Raw genomic sequence first — 19,003 nt, 5'->3', positions numbered from 1 at the left:
TACTTTAACGATGGTAACCAGGGTAAACATCGGGTTACTAAGCGCGGCCCTGCGCTTAGTAACCCGATGTTTACCCTGGTTACCAGCGAAGACATCGCTGAATCGGTGTCACACACGCCGATTCAGCGATGTCAGTGGGAGAGCCAGCGACGAAATAAAGTTCTGGCCTTTCTTCCCCGACCAGCGACATCACAGCAGGGGCCTGATCGCTGCTGCCTGTCACACTGGACGATATCGCTAGCCAGGACTCTGCAACGTCACGGATCGCTAGCGATATCGTCTAGTGTGACGGTACCTTAACTAACATCAGGCGGAAGGGAGAGCTGTGGGTGTTCTTTCACTTCTTCCGAATCTGATTTGCCTAAAGGAAGGGACAGGGATTATGAGGAGAGCAGACTGTCATTACTAGTATCTCCTCTTAAATTAAGCTCTGGAGGCAGATTCTCCTGCAGATTAGTGGCTGCCCATGGCTTGGAGCAGCTCGTTTACAGAAAAGAAAATGTGGCTTTTTCTGGAATAAGACATTGGAAATGAAGGTATCATGTTATTCACCTATTTATCAATATATTTTATCTTACTGGTAAAGCTTTATTTTTATGATGGTGATATGCTGAGTCAAAAAGAAAGTGAACGAGATTTAAATTGTTTGTAAATTGGTTCAGATATTACCATCATTTTTGTTCACGTCTTTTGGTTTTGTTTTTTTTTGTTCAAAGAAAGGAAATAAAAATGGCAAAGGTGTCCTCAACTCTTTGATGTCTGGCGCTTTGGCTGGTGCTGTTGCCAAGACAGCCGTTGCCCCGTTGGATCGAACCAAAATCATCTTCCAAGGTAATGGATTCAAAATCCCACATTTTGCATTTATTTTGAAGCCAATATTTTTATTAGCATTGATGGGATTGTCCGGTCTCAAACTACAAGTCTGCAATCACTCTGACTGCAGACTTGTGAATCTTCACATTGTGTGCTGTGAGGAATTTTGGGTGGCGTGAGCGGCAGCCACATGACCTCAAGTATGCGATATGCATATTCACAGCCACATTACGACTAGGGCACAGCCTCGCTCAATACAAGTGTATTTCATGCCCATCTAGTCGGAATGTGGCCGGGAGTATGTGTATCCCATAATTGTGGTCACGTGACTGCCACCCGGAAATCCTTACAGAGTGCGCAAGATCTGAGGATTCACAATTCTGCAGTCACAGCGACTGCAGACTATTAGCTTCTGACCGGACAGTCCCTTTAATTGACTCATCATTTAATATAGGTAATGGTCAAAGCTCACCACTTGCCTCCCATCAAGAGCATGGTATGCCTAAAACATTCCCCTGTGGAAGTCGCTGAGTTTAAGCATATTGCTGTCTATAGGCTATGCGGCTGCTGTAAAGCATACAGTCAACAGAACTTCCAACAAGATGGCTGCCCTCGTAATTTTGGAATTGGAATCTAAAAAATCATATACTTTTTAGAAATAAAAACACTTTACCCTGTTGTTAAATAATACAAAATAATTGTAGGTGTACCTAACCTTTTAATGGGAGTAACTAACTAAATATATCATTATACACACAATGCATTTATTGATGTATTTTTTCGTAATGATTCTTGCTCGCTATGTCAATAATCCTAAATTGGAAGGTCCGCCATACACATACGTTCAGATTGGGCCAGACCTGCTGATGTTGGCACAGCCAGCGAGTCCGCTGTCTTATGTGCCATCACCGATATTGGGGAAGAAAAATTGAGCATTCCCATTGCTTTGCTGCCCTCAGAGGTTCATTCTCCTTTCCCTCTTGAGCACACCCTACAGCTGAAGCAAGTGTGCCCGAGTATGAAGGGGAAGGCTGGGTCCTAGAATACCTGTGAATACAATGGCTTTAAAAGGTGTATAGCCTTTTAGTTTTCAGAGTCTTTGGATACCGTCCAGAGTGGCTTTCTGACTGTAGTGAGAAGTCCAGTGACTGGCACCGATATCCTCTTGTAACCTGCAGAGAAGAAAACAAATCTAATGAATGAAAGCATTGTGTTTCTAGTTTGTTGTAGATTTAACCCCAAAGTGCAGGGCTCTATAGGATTTTTGTGGCTAATGTCACTAAAGGTACCTTCACAATAAGCGACGCTGCAGCGATACCGACAACGATGCCGATCGCTGCAGCGTTGCTGTTTGGTCGCTGGAGAGCTGTCACACAGACAGCTCTCCAGCGACCAACGATCCCGAAGTCCCTGGGTAACCAGGGTAAACATCGGGTTACTAAGCGCAGGGCCGCGCTTAGTAACCCGATGTTTACCCTGGTTACCGTTGTAAATGTAAAAAAACAAACACTACATACTTACATTCCCGGTGTCTGGTCATGTCCCTTGCCTTCAGCTTCCCGCACTGACTGAGCGCCGGCCGTAAAGTACAGCGGTGACGTCACCGCTGTGCTGTGCTTTACGGTTGGCCGGCGCTCACCAGTCAGTGCGGGAAGCTGACTGCGAGGGACCTGACCAGACACCGGAATGTAAGTATGTACTGTTTGTTTTTTTACATTTACAACAGTAACCAGGGTAAACATTGGGTTACTAAGGCGTGGCCCTGCGCTTAGTAACCTGATATTTACCCTGGTTACCAGTGAAGACATCGCTGGATCGGCGTCACACACGCCGATTCAGCGATGTCAACGGGAGATCCAGCGACAAAATAAAGTTCTGGACTTTCCCCAGCGACCAATGATCTCCCAGCAGGGGCTTGATCGTTGGTCGTTGTCACACATAACGATTTCGTTAACGATATCGTTGCTACATCACAAAAAGCAACGATATCGTTAACGATATCGTTATGTGTGATGGTACCTTAAGACGCATGAAGTGATAAGCTGTTGCCTGTAACATTTGCCTTTTGTGTCATACTCCAATACTGATCCTCTGTACATTATATTTTGCGAACTCCATTCCCCAGCCACTAAGCTGTTATTTCATCTCATTTACAGTGTCCTCAAACAGATTCTCTGCTAAGGTAAGAGTGCTGCTTGCTCTAAGGGAACTGCTCCTGCAATTCATGCTGCCCAAATTATTTTCTGTGCAATATCCTGGCATTTAGGAGAAAACCTAGTTTGCCGTTTTGGACGGGGACCACAGCCAGAGATGAGACTAGCCCTGTGCTGCCCATGGCCAGCTTTTCTGAACACCACTCCAGATGATTCACATGTCAATCACTTAGTGGTGCAGAGTGATGCTGGTTGTGTGCAGCGCCAGGCTAATCTCATCGCCGGCAGTGGTCCCTGGCTTGACCGTCTATTCTTTCTCTGATGCGCCAGGGCAGGTTAGAGGAAAGTGTAGCTAGCTGACTCATGCAGCCAAGCTCCGACTCGTGCTGTCCATGGTTTGGTCAGCATAACCCATAGTACTGGTTCCCGTTCCCAATTTCTTGTTGAGGAGCAGACAGTACTAACTTGCCCCCCTGTAGTCCTAAGTGTTTGTCCTTTCACTTCAGTAATTATTCAATGTAGTCCCTCTTGGGAAAAATAGAAAAAAGTAATTCTGTTTCATGCTTCCTTTTTATTTAGTAGTCGGAGCAGGCCCTCCATTTTCCCTATTATACAACATGACTCTTATGTGGTCAAAAAAGAAGAAACAGTCCAGAATGTTTTTTTCCCTATCACACTGTGCACTCCTTATGTATGGTGTACTTGCGTACCTGCCTTCCCTTTTGCTTCTCCTCAGACACTCTTGATTTCCAGATGTCACCAGCATTGTATGCCTCTGTGCTTTAGCATTATGCATCAGAACACCTTGGCATAATTTAGAACAGTATTTCCTAAACTCCAGTCTTCACAGCTGCCAACAGGTCATGTTTTCAGGATTTCCATGGTGCTGCACAAGTGAGAGAACTCCTGATACTTCCATCACCTGTGCAATACTAAGGAAATCCTGAAAACATGACCTGTTGGGGTCCTGGAGGACTGGAGTTTGGGAAACACTGATTTAGAGCCTCTCTGCGTGCTGTTAGAACAGTGATCTTTCCCTCTATATTCTCTTAAATAGTCTAATATGAGTATACAGTCAGGAGGATGAACTGTCATATTCTACATTTTAATTTTGTAATGGAGCTGTGCAGTCCTCATCAAAAATAGAACCACTGGAATGTTGTTATAAATGTATGATTGGCGGGGTCTTACTGCTTGGACTCCCATGGTTCAGAGATTCAGGATTTTAAAGTCTTGTGTGAATGGAATGGTAATACATATGCTGCATTCACTTCTATGTGTCTGTGGAAATGGTTGTGACAGCTTCTTCAATAGACAGTGAATGGAGCAGTGGTCACTCATGAGCATTACGGTTCTCATGGAATCCTTACCAATCATCAGATTTTGCAGTTATTGACATAGCCATTTGTTCTTTTACAGGAAGCCTACAGGCTGATCTATCACACTTACCTCAATGAGGGCTTTCTAAGTCTCTGGAGAGGCAATTCTGCCACTATGGTGCGAGTCATCCCCTATGCTGCCATACAGTTCTGCGCCCATGAACAGTATAAGAAACTGCTTGGCAGCTATTATGGCTTTCAAGGAGCGTAAGTATGTAGATCAACTTCATAGAAAATATACTTCTCACTTCAGAATGGTTGCAAGTGCTGGGAGTAAAGGAGAAATTCCTAACGCCTTTCATGTCATAGCAGTTAGTGTGGGGGGTAGAGGATTATAGCATTATGAGAGGAGAGCTGCAAATGTGTTCGTAATGCTCTGCTCCCAGCACTTTGTAATAACACATTGCTCTTCAGTGAGATCCGGGCTATCTGTTATTACATGGCTCACACTGAGACACCTGTTCTCTGCTATTGTGCGGATGTAATTTTTTTTTCTCAGTCTATTTTTCTGCCTGCTTGTGATTGGTCCATATGATGCAGGGGCAGAAGTGCACACCCCCAGTGAAAAATCTCTGGCAATTCCCCCTTTGACTTGACATAAATTATAACCTAAACTTTACAATCTATTATCTCCACAACGGAGAAAATGATCAGTGTTTTAGGCTGACATTCGTCTGTGTATGGGGGGGGCTTTAGATTTTGTGCACGCATTTACACATACATATGTTCTGAAAGTGGTAATGGTGGCTTTTTTTCTTTGACATTCTGTACATTTGGATAAGAGCCAAGTTGTGTTTTACAAGGCAAAAAAAAAATATCTGTATATGTAAATTTTTATAATGTTTTGCTTCAAGCTCTAAAGTAGCATCGAGCTGCGGAAAATCTAAAATAAAAAGGTTAAAAAGTGCTGTTTGTGAATGCAGCCTCAGAGAGTAAGTTATGGCTCTTGGAATGTGACAATGAAAAAAACAAGTTGATCCTTTAAAGGGGTATTCCTATTTCATCTATTTATGATCTATCCACAGGTTATGCCATAAATGTATAGTAGAGCAATGGAATCTGATGGCAATCTGCTGTTAGTGAATTGCCAAACAAATGGAGGAATTCTGTCTAACTCTCCCATTCACAACAAAGAGGGTTAGAGCCCTATTCTTGAAACAGATGCAGGTTCCATTGTAAGGGTTTAATATACTGTACAATTATGGCACATCCTGTGGATATGCTATAAATGTAGATGGGAATACTTCTTTAACCCTCTTTATGCACATTGCCATATATGTGTGAAGCGAGCTCAGGATTTGATCCTGCCGCATAAGAGGGAGATCCGTTACAGTAATCAAAACGCCAGGTTTTGCGATATTTGTTGCCCCAGTTCTTAAGAAAAAAAAAAATATAATGTGATAAACGTGTTGTATGCACTCCAAAATGGTGCTTCATCGACAGAAGCCCAAAAAGACATACGGTAAGTCTCACAAAGTGGTGACATATTCCAATGTTTTGTGTTTTGAATTTTTTTTTTCACTACTTACATATATATATAAAAACAAACAATCTATGCACAGGTTTGGCATTGCCGTAATTTTATTGACCTGAAGAATCATTCCAGGTCATCTTAACTGCACAATGAACACAGTAAAAGCAAAACCTGAAAAACCATAGTGGAATTGCGTTTTTTTTTTTTGTTTGTTTGTTTTTTTAGCAATTTCATTCCACTTGTTGTGTTTCCCAGTACATAATATGGTATATTGAATAGTGCCCCTCATAGCTACAACTGGTCTTGCAATAAGAGTTCTCATGTGACTATCAACGGAGGAATAATACGTTTATGGCTTCTTGTAGAAGAGGGAAGGAGGCCACTAACGCTCAAAATCAAGAAATCTGCCGGTCCCAATGGGGTTAACTTGCAAACGGGCCGGTTCCTCCAACGGTTAAGTTGGTAAAGGAGGAAATGGGCCATAAAGTGCATAAACCTAATAGGAATGCATTGGGTAGAGTCAGTAGGATAGTTTTGTGTGCTCTTGATAACCGTATCATTGTATCATGCGGCCCGTCCTTGGTCACAGTGCTGATTCCTTGTAACTGGATATCATGTGCCTCATGTGAATCACATACTGATTTACAGGAATAACTTTGTCTTCCGTGAATGCTCTCTAGTATGAAAGTATGGGAGTTTCCATGGTTTGAGTGGTGTATTACACCGTACTTTTAGGCCCATCCCTTCATTTAATATGCAGTATACATTTTGTATGACAAAGTCAAAAACGGTAATTTCTTCATTCTATTTTCCCTTAAAGGGGTTGTCCAGTGCTTTTTATATTAATGAACTATACAATATAGTATAACGTAGAGTGGTGATACATGGCACCTGCAGCAGTCAGTTATCACCATTGGGGCCACCAGATATAAAACGTATATAGAGAAAAGAACACCACTGCTCAGTCCTTGTTTCCTATTCTTTCCAATAGGAGCTGATCTGCAGAACCAGCAGTGACCACTAGGTAGCAGTGGTGTTCCTCTTATACATTTTTGGCATCTGGTTGCGGCAGTCCGGCTTTCACATTTAATAGGTGGCATATCCCAGAAATGTGATCATATGCTAGTATGAGAATAGTATTGTGTCTGAAAAAAAGTCGCCGTCCTATCGCGATTGCTGCAAAAAAGTAACACTCGGCAATGTGTGAATGCATCCTTAACATTGCACATTTTGTTTTTAAGCTCTGCTTATGTTTTCTTCCACCAGTGCTTTGACACCCGTACCCCGTCTTCTGGCAGGATCGCTTGCTGGGACAACAGCAGCAATGTTAACTTATCCACTGGACCTTGTTCGTGCACGTATGGCTGTCACACCAAAGGAGATGTAAGTTCACCACTGTCTAGCAGCAGTATCTGTATATCTTAGGCTGCCGTCACACTCGCAGTATTTGGTCAGTATTTTACATCAGTATTTGTAAAAAAAAAACACCTATATACATGTCCTAGCTAAAGGCCATAGTACTGATAATATACACCTACAAATAATGGCAAAACCAGAAAAAACGATATCATAAAAGGTATAACTTTATTGAAAACAAAAATAAAACAGAAGAGATGATATTAAAATACAAAAGTACAATACAGGTGAGGGTCACATGAACAGGAAAAAGAAAGGTGGATAACGCCTGGAAAAAGTCTATATATGTGTATAGTCCACAGCTGACCTGCCATACACACAAGCAAAAAGCTACAACCAATTGGGACAAAGTAAGAAAGACCTAATATCTAATAGGCCATATGTATGGAGAAATTGAACCAAAACATATAAAGGTAAAGGACGACAGGGGTCCAGTACACTAGTAAAGTAGCATATTACATTTTATTACAAGTAGCATATTACAAATGGCAACAGTATTACATTGTGTGCATATTTACCAGGTCAGGTGCAGGATAACCAGGCGTCCACCACACCCGACGCGCGTTTCGCATTGAAATGCTTCGTCCAGGGGTTGCAGGAAATCCGCTCCCGCTTTTCTTGCGGGGTTTTTTTTTTTTGCATTTTTTTTTCCGGAGCGTCCCAATACAATTATATAGCTGCAAAAATCGATGAAATTCAGCAAAATTAATGATCATGCTGCGTTTTTTCCGCAATGTGGTTTTTTTTTTTGCCAAAAAAAACGCAGCCTGGGCACAACAATGCAGAATTCCAATAAAAATATTGGGATGTGTTTTGTAAGCATTTTTTAGGTATTTTCACCACAAAAAAATGCGAAAAAAACGCAACGTGTGCACATGGCCTCAGAGTCCACATCTAGCTTGCACATAATCTACATATTAAGCTGGTGCCATAGAAGACTGAGTTCATCTATAATTAAAATAACTGAAAGTTGATTACTTACCATGCAATAAATAAGTACAGAGGGTTTACAATTTATAAAAAAGGGATGCTTCAAAATGAGCAATGCATTTCTTTACTGCTATACGAAGGAGTTTTTGCGCACACCGTCAGGATTGTCCAGCATTACCGGCATGAGCAGGTTCACGTGTATGGACTCCTATAGTATATTTCTGCTCGCATGTCGGACGTCCTCGCTCATTCTACTTTCATTGAGGGCAGGCCCGTCCAGTGGTCATGTGATTGCCTGCTCTCAGTGGCAATATAGGAGAATCCTGACAGCATGCGCACTGCACGCAGACAACCCCTTTATGGTTTTAATTCATAGCAATTACTATTATAAACTTTTATACTTATTACAAAGACTTATTGTCCAGTAATGTTACAGTGCTTTGTATATTCTAGGTACAGTAACATCTTTCAGGTATTCATACGCATGTCCAGAGAAGAAGGCTTGAAAACTCTGTACCGTGGATTCAATCCTACTATTCTGGGGGTTATACCATATGCTGGAATCAGTTTCTTCACGTATGAGACATTAAAGAAGATACATGCAGGTGAGCAGACTTGTAGTCCACCCATTACATCACTGGAATTCTTTTCTGCACCATTAGGCTATATGTTACAATCTCTCCACACTCTCCTAATAATTGTACTTGTTAAAAAAAAAAATCCTTCCTGTTAAGGTGCATCATTTTAGTGGGACTAGCTGACTAGAATTTGGGGCATTAATCGTGCTGAGTACCTTCTACATTACTTCTTAGATAATGTGTTGCGCAGTGGTTTCCGATCGCTACCTGTTCCACTCTAGTTATATCATGTCGAGTATACGCTGCTTTCACTATCTGCTTTATACTATGCTTTTGTTTTCCTTTTGGTCATTCCAGTTATCACTTACAACTACACTGTGTGCAGAATTATTAGGCAAGTTGTATTTAGAGGATTATTTGTATTATTGATCAACAACTATGTTCTCAATCATCAAAGCTTAACCCCTCTGTGACCTTAGACGTACTATCCCGTCGAGGTGCCCTGGGCTTATCTGACCCTGGACGGGATAGTACGTCATAGCCGATCGGCCGCGCTCACGGGGGGAGCGCCGCCGATCGCGGCCGGGTGTCAGCTGCTTATCGCAGCTGACATCCGGCACTATGTGCCAGGAGCGGTCACGGACCGCCCCCGGCACATTAACCCCTGGCACACCGCGATCAAAGATGATCGCGATGTGCCGGCGGTGCAGGGAAGCACCGCGCAGGGAGGGGGCTCCCTGCGGGCTTCCCTGAGCCCCCCGCAGCAACGCGATGTGATCGCGTTGCTGCGAGGGTCTCCTCACCTCCCTCCCTGCTCGAGCCCCGGATCCAAGATGGCCGCGGATCCGGGTCCTGCAGGGAGGGAGGTGGCTTCACAGAGCCTGCTCAGAGCAGGCACTGTGAAGCCTGCAGCGCTGCATGTCAGATCAGTGATCTGACAGAGTGCTGTGCAAACTGTCAGATCACTGATCTGTGATGTCCCCCCCTGGGACAAAGTAAAAAAGTTTAAAAAAAATTTTCCAAATGTGTAAAAAAATAAAAAAAAATATTCCAAAATAATGAAAAAAAAAAAAAAAATATTATTCCCATAAATACATTTCTTCATCTAAATAAAAAAAAAAACCAATAAAAGTACACATATTTAGTATCGCCGCGTCCGTAACGACCCGACCTATAAAACTGTCCCACTAGTTAACCCCTTCAGTAAACACCGTAAGAAAAAAAAAAAAAAAAACGAGGCAAAAAACAACGCTTTATTATCATACCGCCGAACAAAAAGTGGAATAACACGCGATCAAAAGGACAGATATAAATAACCATGGTACCGCTGAAAGCGTCATATTGTCCCGCAAAAAAAGAGCCGCCATACAGCATCATCAGCAAAAAAATAAAAAAGTTATAGTCCTGAGAATAAAGCGATGCAAAAATAATTATTTTTTCTGTAAAATAGTTTTTATCGTATAAAAGCACCAAACCATAAAAAAATGATATAAATGAGGTATCGCTGTAATCGTACTGACCCGAAGAATAAAACTGATTTATCAATTTTACCAAACGCGGAACGGTATAAACGCCTCCCCCAATAGAAATTCATGAATAGCTGGCTTTTGGTCATTCTTCCTCACAAAAATCGGAATAAAAAGCGATAAAAAAATGTCACGTGCCCAAAAATGTTTTCAATAAAAACGTCAACTCGTCCCGCAAAAAACAAGACCTCACATGACTCTGTGGACCAAAATATGGAAAAATTATAGCTCTCAAAATGTGGTATTGCAAAAAATATTTTTTGCAATAAAAAGGGTCTTTCAGTGTGTGACGGCTGCCAATCATAAAAATCCGCTAAAAAACTCGCTATAAAAGTAAATCAAACCCCCCTTCATCACCCCCTTAGTTAGGGAAAAATAAAAAAAAATGTATTTATTTCCATTTTCCCATTAGGGCTAGGGTTAGGGCTAGGATTAGGGTTAGGGCTAGGGTTAGGGCTAGGGTTAGGGCTAGGGCTAGGGTTAGGGCTAGGGTTAGGGCTAGGGTTAGGGTTAGGGCTAGGGTTAGGGCTAGGGCTAGGGTTAGGGTTAGGGTTAGGGCTAGGGTTAGGGCTAGGGTTAGGGTTAGGGCTAGGGTTAGGGCTAGGGCTAGGGTTAGGGCTAGGGTTAGGGTTGGGGCTACAGTTAGGGTTGGGGCTAAAGTTAGGGTTAGGGTTTAGATTACATTTACAGTTGGGAATAGGGTTGGGATTAGGGTTAGGGGTGTGTCAGGGTTAGAGGTGTGGTTAGGGTTACCGTTGGAATTAGGGTTAGGGGTGTGTTTAGATTAGGGTTTCAGTTATAATTGGGGGGTTTCCACTGTTTCGGCACATCAGGGGCTCTCCAAACACGACATGGCGTCCGATCTCAATTCCAGCCAATTCTGCGTTGAAAAAGTAAAACAGTGCTCCTTCCCTTCCGAGCTCTCCTGTGTGCCCAAACAGGGGTTTACCCCAACATATGGGGTATCAGCGTACTCAGGACAAATTGGACAACAACTTTTGTGGACCAATTTCTCCTGTTACCCTTGGGAAAATACAAAACTGGGGGCTAAAAAATAATTTTTGTGGGAAAACAAAAAGATATTTTATTTTCACGGCTCTGCGTTATAAACTGTAGTGAAACACTTGGGGGTTCAAAGTTCTCACAACACATCTAGATGAGTTCATTGAGGGGTCTAGTTTCCAATATGGGGTCACTTGTGGGGGGTTTCTACTGTTTAGGTACATTAGGGGCTCTGCAAACGCAATGTGACGCCTGCAGACCATTCCATCTAAGTCTGCATTCCAAATGGCGCTCCTTCCCTTCCGAACCCTCCCATGCGCCCAAACGGTGGTTCCCCCCCACATATCGGGTATCCGCGTACTCAGGACAAATTGGACAACAACATTTAGGGTCCAATTTCTCCTGCTAACCTTGGAAAAATACAAAACTGGGGGCTAAAATATAATTTTTGTGGAAAAAAAAATATTTTTTATTTGCATGGCTCTGCGTTATAAACTGTAGTGAAATACTTGGGGGTTCAAAGCTCTCACAACACATCAAGATGAGTTCCTTAGGGGGTCTACTTTCCAAAATGGTGTCACTTGTGGGGGTTTCTACTGTTTAGGTACATTAGGGGCTCTGCAAACGCAATGTGACGCCTGCAGACCATTCCATCTAAGTCTGCATTCCAAATGGCGCTCCTTCCCTTCCGAACCCTCCCATGCGCCCAAACGGTGGTTCCCCCCCACATATCGGGTATCAGCGTACTCAGGACAAATTGGACAACAACATTTAGGGTCCAATTTCTCCTGCTAACCTTGGAAAAATACAAAACTGGGGGCTAAAATATAATTTTTGTGGAAAAAAAAATATTTTTTATTTGCATGGCTCTGCGTTATAAACTGTAGTGAAATACTTGGGGGTTCAAAGCTCTCACAACACATCAAGATGAGTTCCTTAGGGGGTCTACTTTCCAAAATGGTGTCACTTGTGGGGGGTTTCTACTGTTTAGGTACATTAGGGGCTCTGCAAACGCAATGTGACGCCTGCAGACCATTCCATCTAAGTCTGCATTCCAAATGGCGCTCCTTCCCTTCCGAGCCCTCCCATGCGCCCAAACGGTGGTTCCCCCCCACATATGGGGTGTCAGCGTACTCAGGACAAATTGGACAACAACTTTTGGGGTCCAATTTCTCCTGTTACCCTAGGGAAAATACAAAACTGGGGGCTAAAAAATAATTTTTGTGGGAAAAAAATTTTGTTTTATTTTTATGGCTCTGCATTATAAACTTCTGTGAAGCCCTTGGTGGGTCAAAGTGCTCACCACACATCCAGATAAGTTCCTTAGGGGGTCTACTTTCCAAAATGGTGTCACTTGTGGGGGGTTTCAATGTTTAGGCACATCAGTGGCTCTCCAAACGCAACATGGCGTCCCATCTCAATTCCTGTCAATTTTGCATTGAAAAGTCAAATAGCGCTCCTTCCCTTCCGAGCTCTCCCATGCGCCCAAACAGTGGTTTACTGCCACATATGGGGTATCAGCGTACTCAGGACAAATTGGACAACAACTTTTTGGGTCCAATTTCTCCTGTTACCCTTGGTAAAATAAAACAAATTGGAGCTGAAGTAAATTTTTTGTGTAAAAAAGTTAAATGTTCATTTTTATTTAAACATTCCAAAAATTCCTATTAAACACCTGAAGGGTTAATAAACTTCTTGAATGTGGTTTTGAGCACCTTGAGGGGTGCAGTTTTTAGAATGGTGTCACACTTGGGCATTTTCTATCATATAGACCCCTCAAAATGACTTCAAATGAGACGTGGTCCCTAAAAAAAAATGGTGTTGTAAAAATGAGAAATTGCTGGTCAACTTTTAACCCTTATAACTCCCTAACAAAAAAAAAATTGGTTCCAAAATTATGCTGATGTAAAGGAGACATGTGGGAAATGTTACTTATTAAGTATTTTGTGTGACATATCTCTGTGATTTAATTGCATAAAAATTCAAAGTTTGAAAATTGCGAAATTTTCAAAATTTTCGCCAAATTTCCGTTTTTTTCACAAATAAACGCAGGTACTATCAAAGAAATTTTACCACTATCATGAAGTACAATATGTCACGAGAAAACAATGTCAGAATCACCAGGATCCGTTGAAGCGTTTCGGAGTTATAACCTCATAAAGGGACAGTGGTCAGAATTGTAAAAATTGGCCTGGTCATTAACGTGCAAACCACCCTTGGGGGTAAAGTAAAGGGGTTAATATTTTTGGAAGTTGGAGTGGGTTTTTTTTTTATTTGGCTATCTTAGGAGGATATCTGTTTATGCAGGTAACTATTACTGTGCAGAATTATTAGGCAACTTAATAAAAACTAAATATATTCCCATCTCACTTGTTTATTTTCACCAGGTAAACCAATATAACTGCACAAAATTTAGTAATAAACATTACTGACATGGAAAAACAAACCCCCCAAAAAATTAGTGGCCAATATAGCCGCCTTTCTTTATGATGACACTAACAGCCTTCCATCCCTAGATTGTGAGTTGCTTGATCTGTTTACGACCAACATTGCGTGCAGCAGCCACCACAGCCTCCAGACACTGTTCCGAGAGGTGCACTGTTTTCCCTCCCTGTAGGTCTCACATTTTATGAGGGACCACAGGTTCTCAATGGGGTTCAGATCAGGTGAACAAGGGGGCCATGTCATTATTTTTTCTTCTTTGAGACCTTTACTGGCCAGCCACGCTGTGGAGTAGTTGGAGGCATGTGATGGAGCATTGTCCTGCATGTAAATCATGTTTTTCTTGAACGATACCGACTTCTTCCTGTACCACTGCTTGAAGAAGTTGTCTTCCAGAAACTGGCAGTAGGTCTGGGAGTTGAGCTTCACTCCATCCTCAACCCGAAAAGGTCCCACAAGTTCATCTTTGATGATACCAGCCCATACCAGTACCCCACCTCCACCTTGCTGGCGTCTGAGTCGGAGTGGAGCTCTCTGCCCTTTACTAATCCAGCCTCTGGCCCATCCATCTGGCCCATCAAGAGTCACTCGCATTTCATCAGTCCATAAAACCTTTGAAGAGTCAGTCTTAAGATATTTCTTGGCCCAGTCTTGACGTTTTATCTTGTTTCTTGTTCAAAGGTGGTCGTTTTTCAGCCTTCCTTACCTTGGCCATGTCCCTGAGTATCGCACACCTTGTGCTTTTTGTTACTCCAGTAACGTTGCAGCTCTGAAATATGGCAAAACTGGTGGCAAATGGCATCTTGGCAGCTTCACGCTTGATTTTCCTCAATTCATGGGCAGTTATTTTGCGCCTTTTTTGCCCAACACGCTTCTTGCGACCCTGTTGGTTATTTGCCATGAAACACTTGATTGTTCGGTGATCACTCTTCGAAAGTTTGGCAATTTCAAGACTGCCGCATCCCTCTGCAAGACATCTCACAATTTTGGACTTTTCAGTGCCCGTAAAATCTCTCTTCTGACACATTTTGCCAAAGGAAAGGAAGTTGCCTAATAATTAAGCACACCTTTATATAGGGTTTTGATGTCATTAGACAACACCCCTCCTCATTACAGAGATGCACATCACCTGATTTACTTAATTGGTAGCCTGAACAGCTTGGAGTAGGACAACATGTATAAAAAGTATCATGTGATCAAAATACAACTTGCCTAATAATTCTGTACACAGTGTATATGCAAATTCCATAATTTGTGAAACTGAAATTTAAAAGTTTCCAATGTAACCACTTTTAAGTATCTGGCATTTAGGCCCTTCACTGATCGTTATACAAGGACTTCTGTGACTACAGTGCAGATAATTCTAACTTTGTGTTGCAGTGGAATAAATATCATTGCGTGATATAGTAATTTGATTTGTGCTCCCCTGGACTGGCATCCAGACTGGTTTTCCATGGCTGTTGGTCTTTACTAGTATGCCCTAGACTCCTATGGTGCTGATATTGGTCTCGTATGTGCCACATACCTCCAGGTGGCATGCTGAAGAGGCTGGTCACAGAACTGAACATCACCTGTGTACAGCTCCATGTTATGAGGCCATCTAATTGATAGCCTTACAAGTCAGACCTTGGGACCTGTTTGAATTAACACGACAAACACAATTTTTGTTTCATTGATATACTACATATAACCAATATGGCTAAAACCATGGTATTTTTCTGTATTTGTCATTTTAGAGCAGAGTGGCAGGGCACAACCATACCCTTTTGAACGGCTGTTATTTGGTGCCTGCGCTGGACTCCTTGGTCAGTCCGCCTCTTACCCCTTGGATGTGGTGAGGAGACGCATGCAGACTGCTGGAGTCACTGGACATACGTACAGCTCAATCCTTGGAACAATGCAGGAGGTGGTGGCAGAAGAGGGTTTGGTCCGTGGCTTGTATAAAGGCCTCAGTATGAACTGGGTAAAGGGCCCAGTGGCAGTCGGTATAAGCTTTACTACCTTTGACCTAACGCAGATCCTTCTGAAGAAGCTCCAGCGAGTGTCTGATGTTCAGCGATAGTGGATTGTCAGTTCATGGTACTTTTAACCTGTTTGCTGTTTCAGGAGGTTCCTTTTGACAGTGAAGATGTTAGAACAACAGATTTCCCCTTCCTAGGATGAAGGAGAGGACTTGCTTAGTATTTTTAAAGAAACCGATTGGTGCTAGTTTAGTTAACCAAAACAGTATGGCTGCAAGTGAAAGAATGCTGTTGCCAAAAGAGGCATTAACAATGCCATTGTTAGGAGCTGGGGTTACAGGTCGGGTCTGGGGTAATAAGGGGTGTTGGGAATTATTAGCCGAGCACAGCCTTTCTGTGCCACTATTCATCCAGAATGGCCTCCTGCCAGGCTGCTGGTTTCTCCATCTCAAGTTGTATACTAGTGATGCAGGAGGTATCAAAGCTCAAAACTTATGTTCAGGGCCACAAGGGCTTTCGTGCCGATTTCATGTTTATGTCCGTTTTACTTTTTCCCACTGTGTGAATGTTCTGCAGGTTTGTTTGTTTCTTTTTGCTTAGAATTTTGTGGAGTGAGATTGCCGCATTGCCTTTTAAAATACCAATGTGTACCCTTAGGCTGCGGTCACACTATCAGTATTTGGTCAGTATTTCACATCAGTATTTGTAAGCCAAAACCAGGAGGCAGTAATAAATACAGACTTGGTGACGTGTTTCTATTATAGCTTCCCCTCTGATTGTTCCACTCCTGGTTTTGGCTTACAAATACTGATGTAAAATACTGACCAAATACTGAACGTGTGACGGCAGCCTAATAAGCATCAAAATGCTGCAAAGTGCCATTGCTTGGTGAAGAGAAGATGTATATACTTGCACATGGTTGTGCACTTTGTTCCTACTTTCCTATAGATGTTTGTGCTCAGGTTCATACTTCATACACATGGACATTTCATAGAGACCTACACTGCAATGCGTATAACATTGCCACAGACGGTGCAGGAAAAGCACAACTGTGGTCCGAGGAGACACACACTATGTTCCACTTGGTGTGAAAGGGATTTATTGAACTCTTAATCAGTATAACACATGAAAAGAAACCTGGTCAGGTGTTGCTTCCATATTTCCTGAATATATTAAGGGTGATGTTTCACATTTATTTCATAGTTTAGCAGGAGCTGGTGCTCATCATATCCGAGCTGATTGCTTCTTGCATTATTTTATCTAACAGGACCTCTGAAAAAAAAAAGAGGTGGAATATGATGGATTACTATGTGCAGCTGCTCCTCTTTTCTTTGGCACCACTCCTCACTCGTTTTGTGACGGATATAACACACACTCGCACTTTTTTTTTTTTTCTACTAAAAATGGAATCTGATACATCATGGGGAGGCAGGAAAGGTGTTTAGTTTTGGAATGGATTCCCTTGTTTCTATAATTAGGTTAAATATGTTTTTCACTGTCTTAAAAGGCTTTTACGAAGGTGGGAATAAGCCTATTTTTTATCAAAGGGGTATTGCCATCTCCAAAATACTATCCCAGTATGTAGTATATGTAATATGAGAAAATGCCTCCAATTAGAAATGTAGTATAGTTCTTGCGAAGTCGCTTACCCCATGTGCAGGAGATTGCAGTAGCCATGGTTATGACCACTAATATAGTGACAGTTGTTAGTGGTTGTAACCATGGATACCTAAGCTAGTGCAATGCACATGGGGTAAGCGACATAGCCAGTCAGAACAACTATACATTTGTAATTGGAGGCATTTGCTCATATTATTATTACACCCACTACATATTGGGATAGGATCTTAGAGATGGGAATACCCCATTAATATCTTACAAAAGTGAGGCTTGGTTCCAACAAGTCGGGCCATTTACAGTATTGCGATACAAAGTGCACATTAGAAACTCGCATTGATGACGTACGTAGCAGCAGAATGCATTTGTGTGTCTAGATTGACATGTCTGCCCTAGTGTTTGTTCTTTGGCTATGTGGTAGAGGTTAGCTATGTAATTAGAAGAGCTCATGTATGGAGCCTACATACAAGGAACTCTGTATGAGAAGCACAATGACGCACAACTCCAGTGTTGCACAATGCTAAACGGGCAGCCTTGCTGCTGAAAGGATTTCTCTCTTCTAACAAGTAACAAGGCTGATGCTTTTTACCCTTTTGTTCTGCTGTGCCAGCACTTTTGGAAAAAGGTTTATACATGAATATAACTCTATTTTAAATACTTGTTGCAAGAGATTGTATATTTAATAAAACCTAATATAATGTGTCGGTGTATCATTTCATTAATCTTGGGATTGTCCTACCTGCAGAACAGTTTCTCAGGAGTTTGCATGGTGAACCAATTTCTGGTTTTGTCTGCACGCCATTTTTGCCATGAATTAAAAAAAAAAAAAATTGAATTATTTTTTTTTTTTTTGTCCCCAACCCCCTCGCACCCCTTTCCTTTTTATTATTTTGGGTTGGTATTGAAATGAACAATTTACATGACCTAGGTGCTAATACTGATCAATACATAAATCTTGGTAGAGCTAGACAAAGTACATTTTAATCAATAGATCTTTGAATAAAAATGTTCCCAATTGGACGTTCAAAAAAAGAAAAAGTTGTTGTGCGGAGATATTATAAACATGGAGCTGGGGAGCCACATGTAGCTCTGGGTCCCATGAATTGTGGCTCGCAGCTGTATTCTAGAGCTGGTGCTAATGCACCAAGCTGGCAAACCAGGTATGAAGCGCACATCTCAAAATGGTGAATGTTGGGAGTACCCCTGCACAGAAGAGCTGATGCAGATGGAGTAAGGTAGAATATCTATGGGCAAAAAAGAAATCCTGTAAGGCTAGCACACACAAATGGTATCATGAAAATACAAGGTGAAGAAAGTCTATACCCAAAAAGGCCATCTTACCCCTAGTAACCCGCATGGATGAGAGCGATGGGCTACTCTTTTGTTTCCTCCCCGGAGCTGTGGTATGATGAGACCATGTTCATGTACGGTCAGACACAGACATTACACAGTACACAGCAGGGGCACATTTATAAGATTATCTCAGCACAGGAACATTTTATTCGAATACATGCAATTGTGGAAATTATTATTCCAAGGTCTAATGTTTAAACGGAACTTTTTGTGTGGGGAAAAAGTAATACTGGTGTAATGCTAGTATGTAATTGCATCATAGCATGGGCCCTATTTCCTAATACAGTGACCGTCTGTTAAGTATACGGTGTGGCTAGGCAATTTCTACGCTCTTCTTTTCTAAAAGAGGCAGAAATCTT

General features: G+C 42.0%; 1 protein-coding gene across 2 annotated transcripts in view; it reads left to right on the top strand.

The window, feature by feature from the left end:
* The window catches only part of SLC25A42 (solute carrier family 25 member 42), a 64,691-nt gene extending 46,698 nt beyond the window's left edge, over positions 1 to 17,993 (top strand). For both annotated transcript variants that reach the window (XM_069767712.1, XM_069767711.1), the window contains exons 3-8: positions 717 to 831; positions 2,970 to 2,995; positions 4,386 to 4,552; positions 7,086 to 7,202; positions 8,619 to 8,770; positions 15,450 to 17,993. In XM_069767712.1, coding sequence (XP_069623813.1) covers positions 717 to 831; positions 2,970 to 2,995; positions 4,386 to 4,552; positions 7,086 to 7,202; positions 8,619 to 8,770; positions 15,450 to 15,775 — 903 coding nt within the window. In that variant the 3' untranslated portion in view covers positions 15,776 to 17,993. The remainder of the gene's footprint in view (positions 1 to 716; positions 832 to 2,969; positions 2,996 to 4,385; positions 4,553 to 7,085; positions 7,203 to 8,618; positions 8,771 to 15,449) is intronic.
* Positions 17,994 to 19,003: the final 1,010 nt, after the last annotated feature.

The sequence above is a fragment of the Ranitomeya imitator genome, chromosome 1 (assembly GCF_032444005.1).
Source record: "Ranitomeya imitator isolate aRanImi1 chromosome 1, aRanImi1.pri, whole genome shotgun sequence".
Lineage (NCBI taxonomy): Eukaryota > Metazoa > Chordata > Amphibia > Anura > Dendrobatidae > Ranitomeya > Ranitomeya imitator.
Note: the sequence above shows the minus strand (reverse complement) of the source record. Positions and strands in the feature narration are given on the sequence as shown.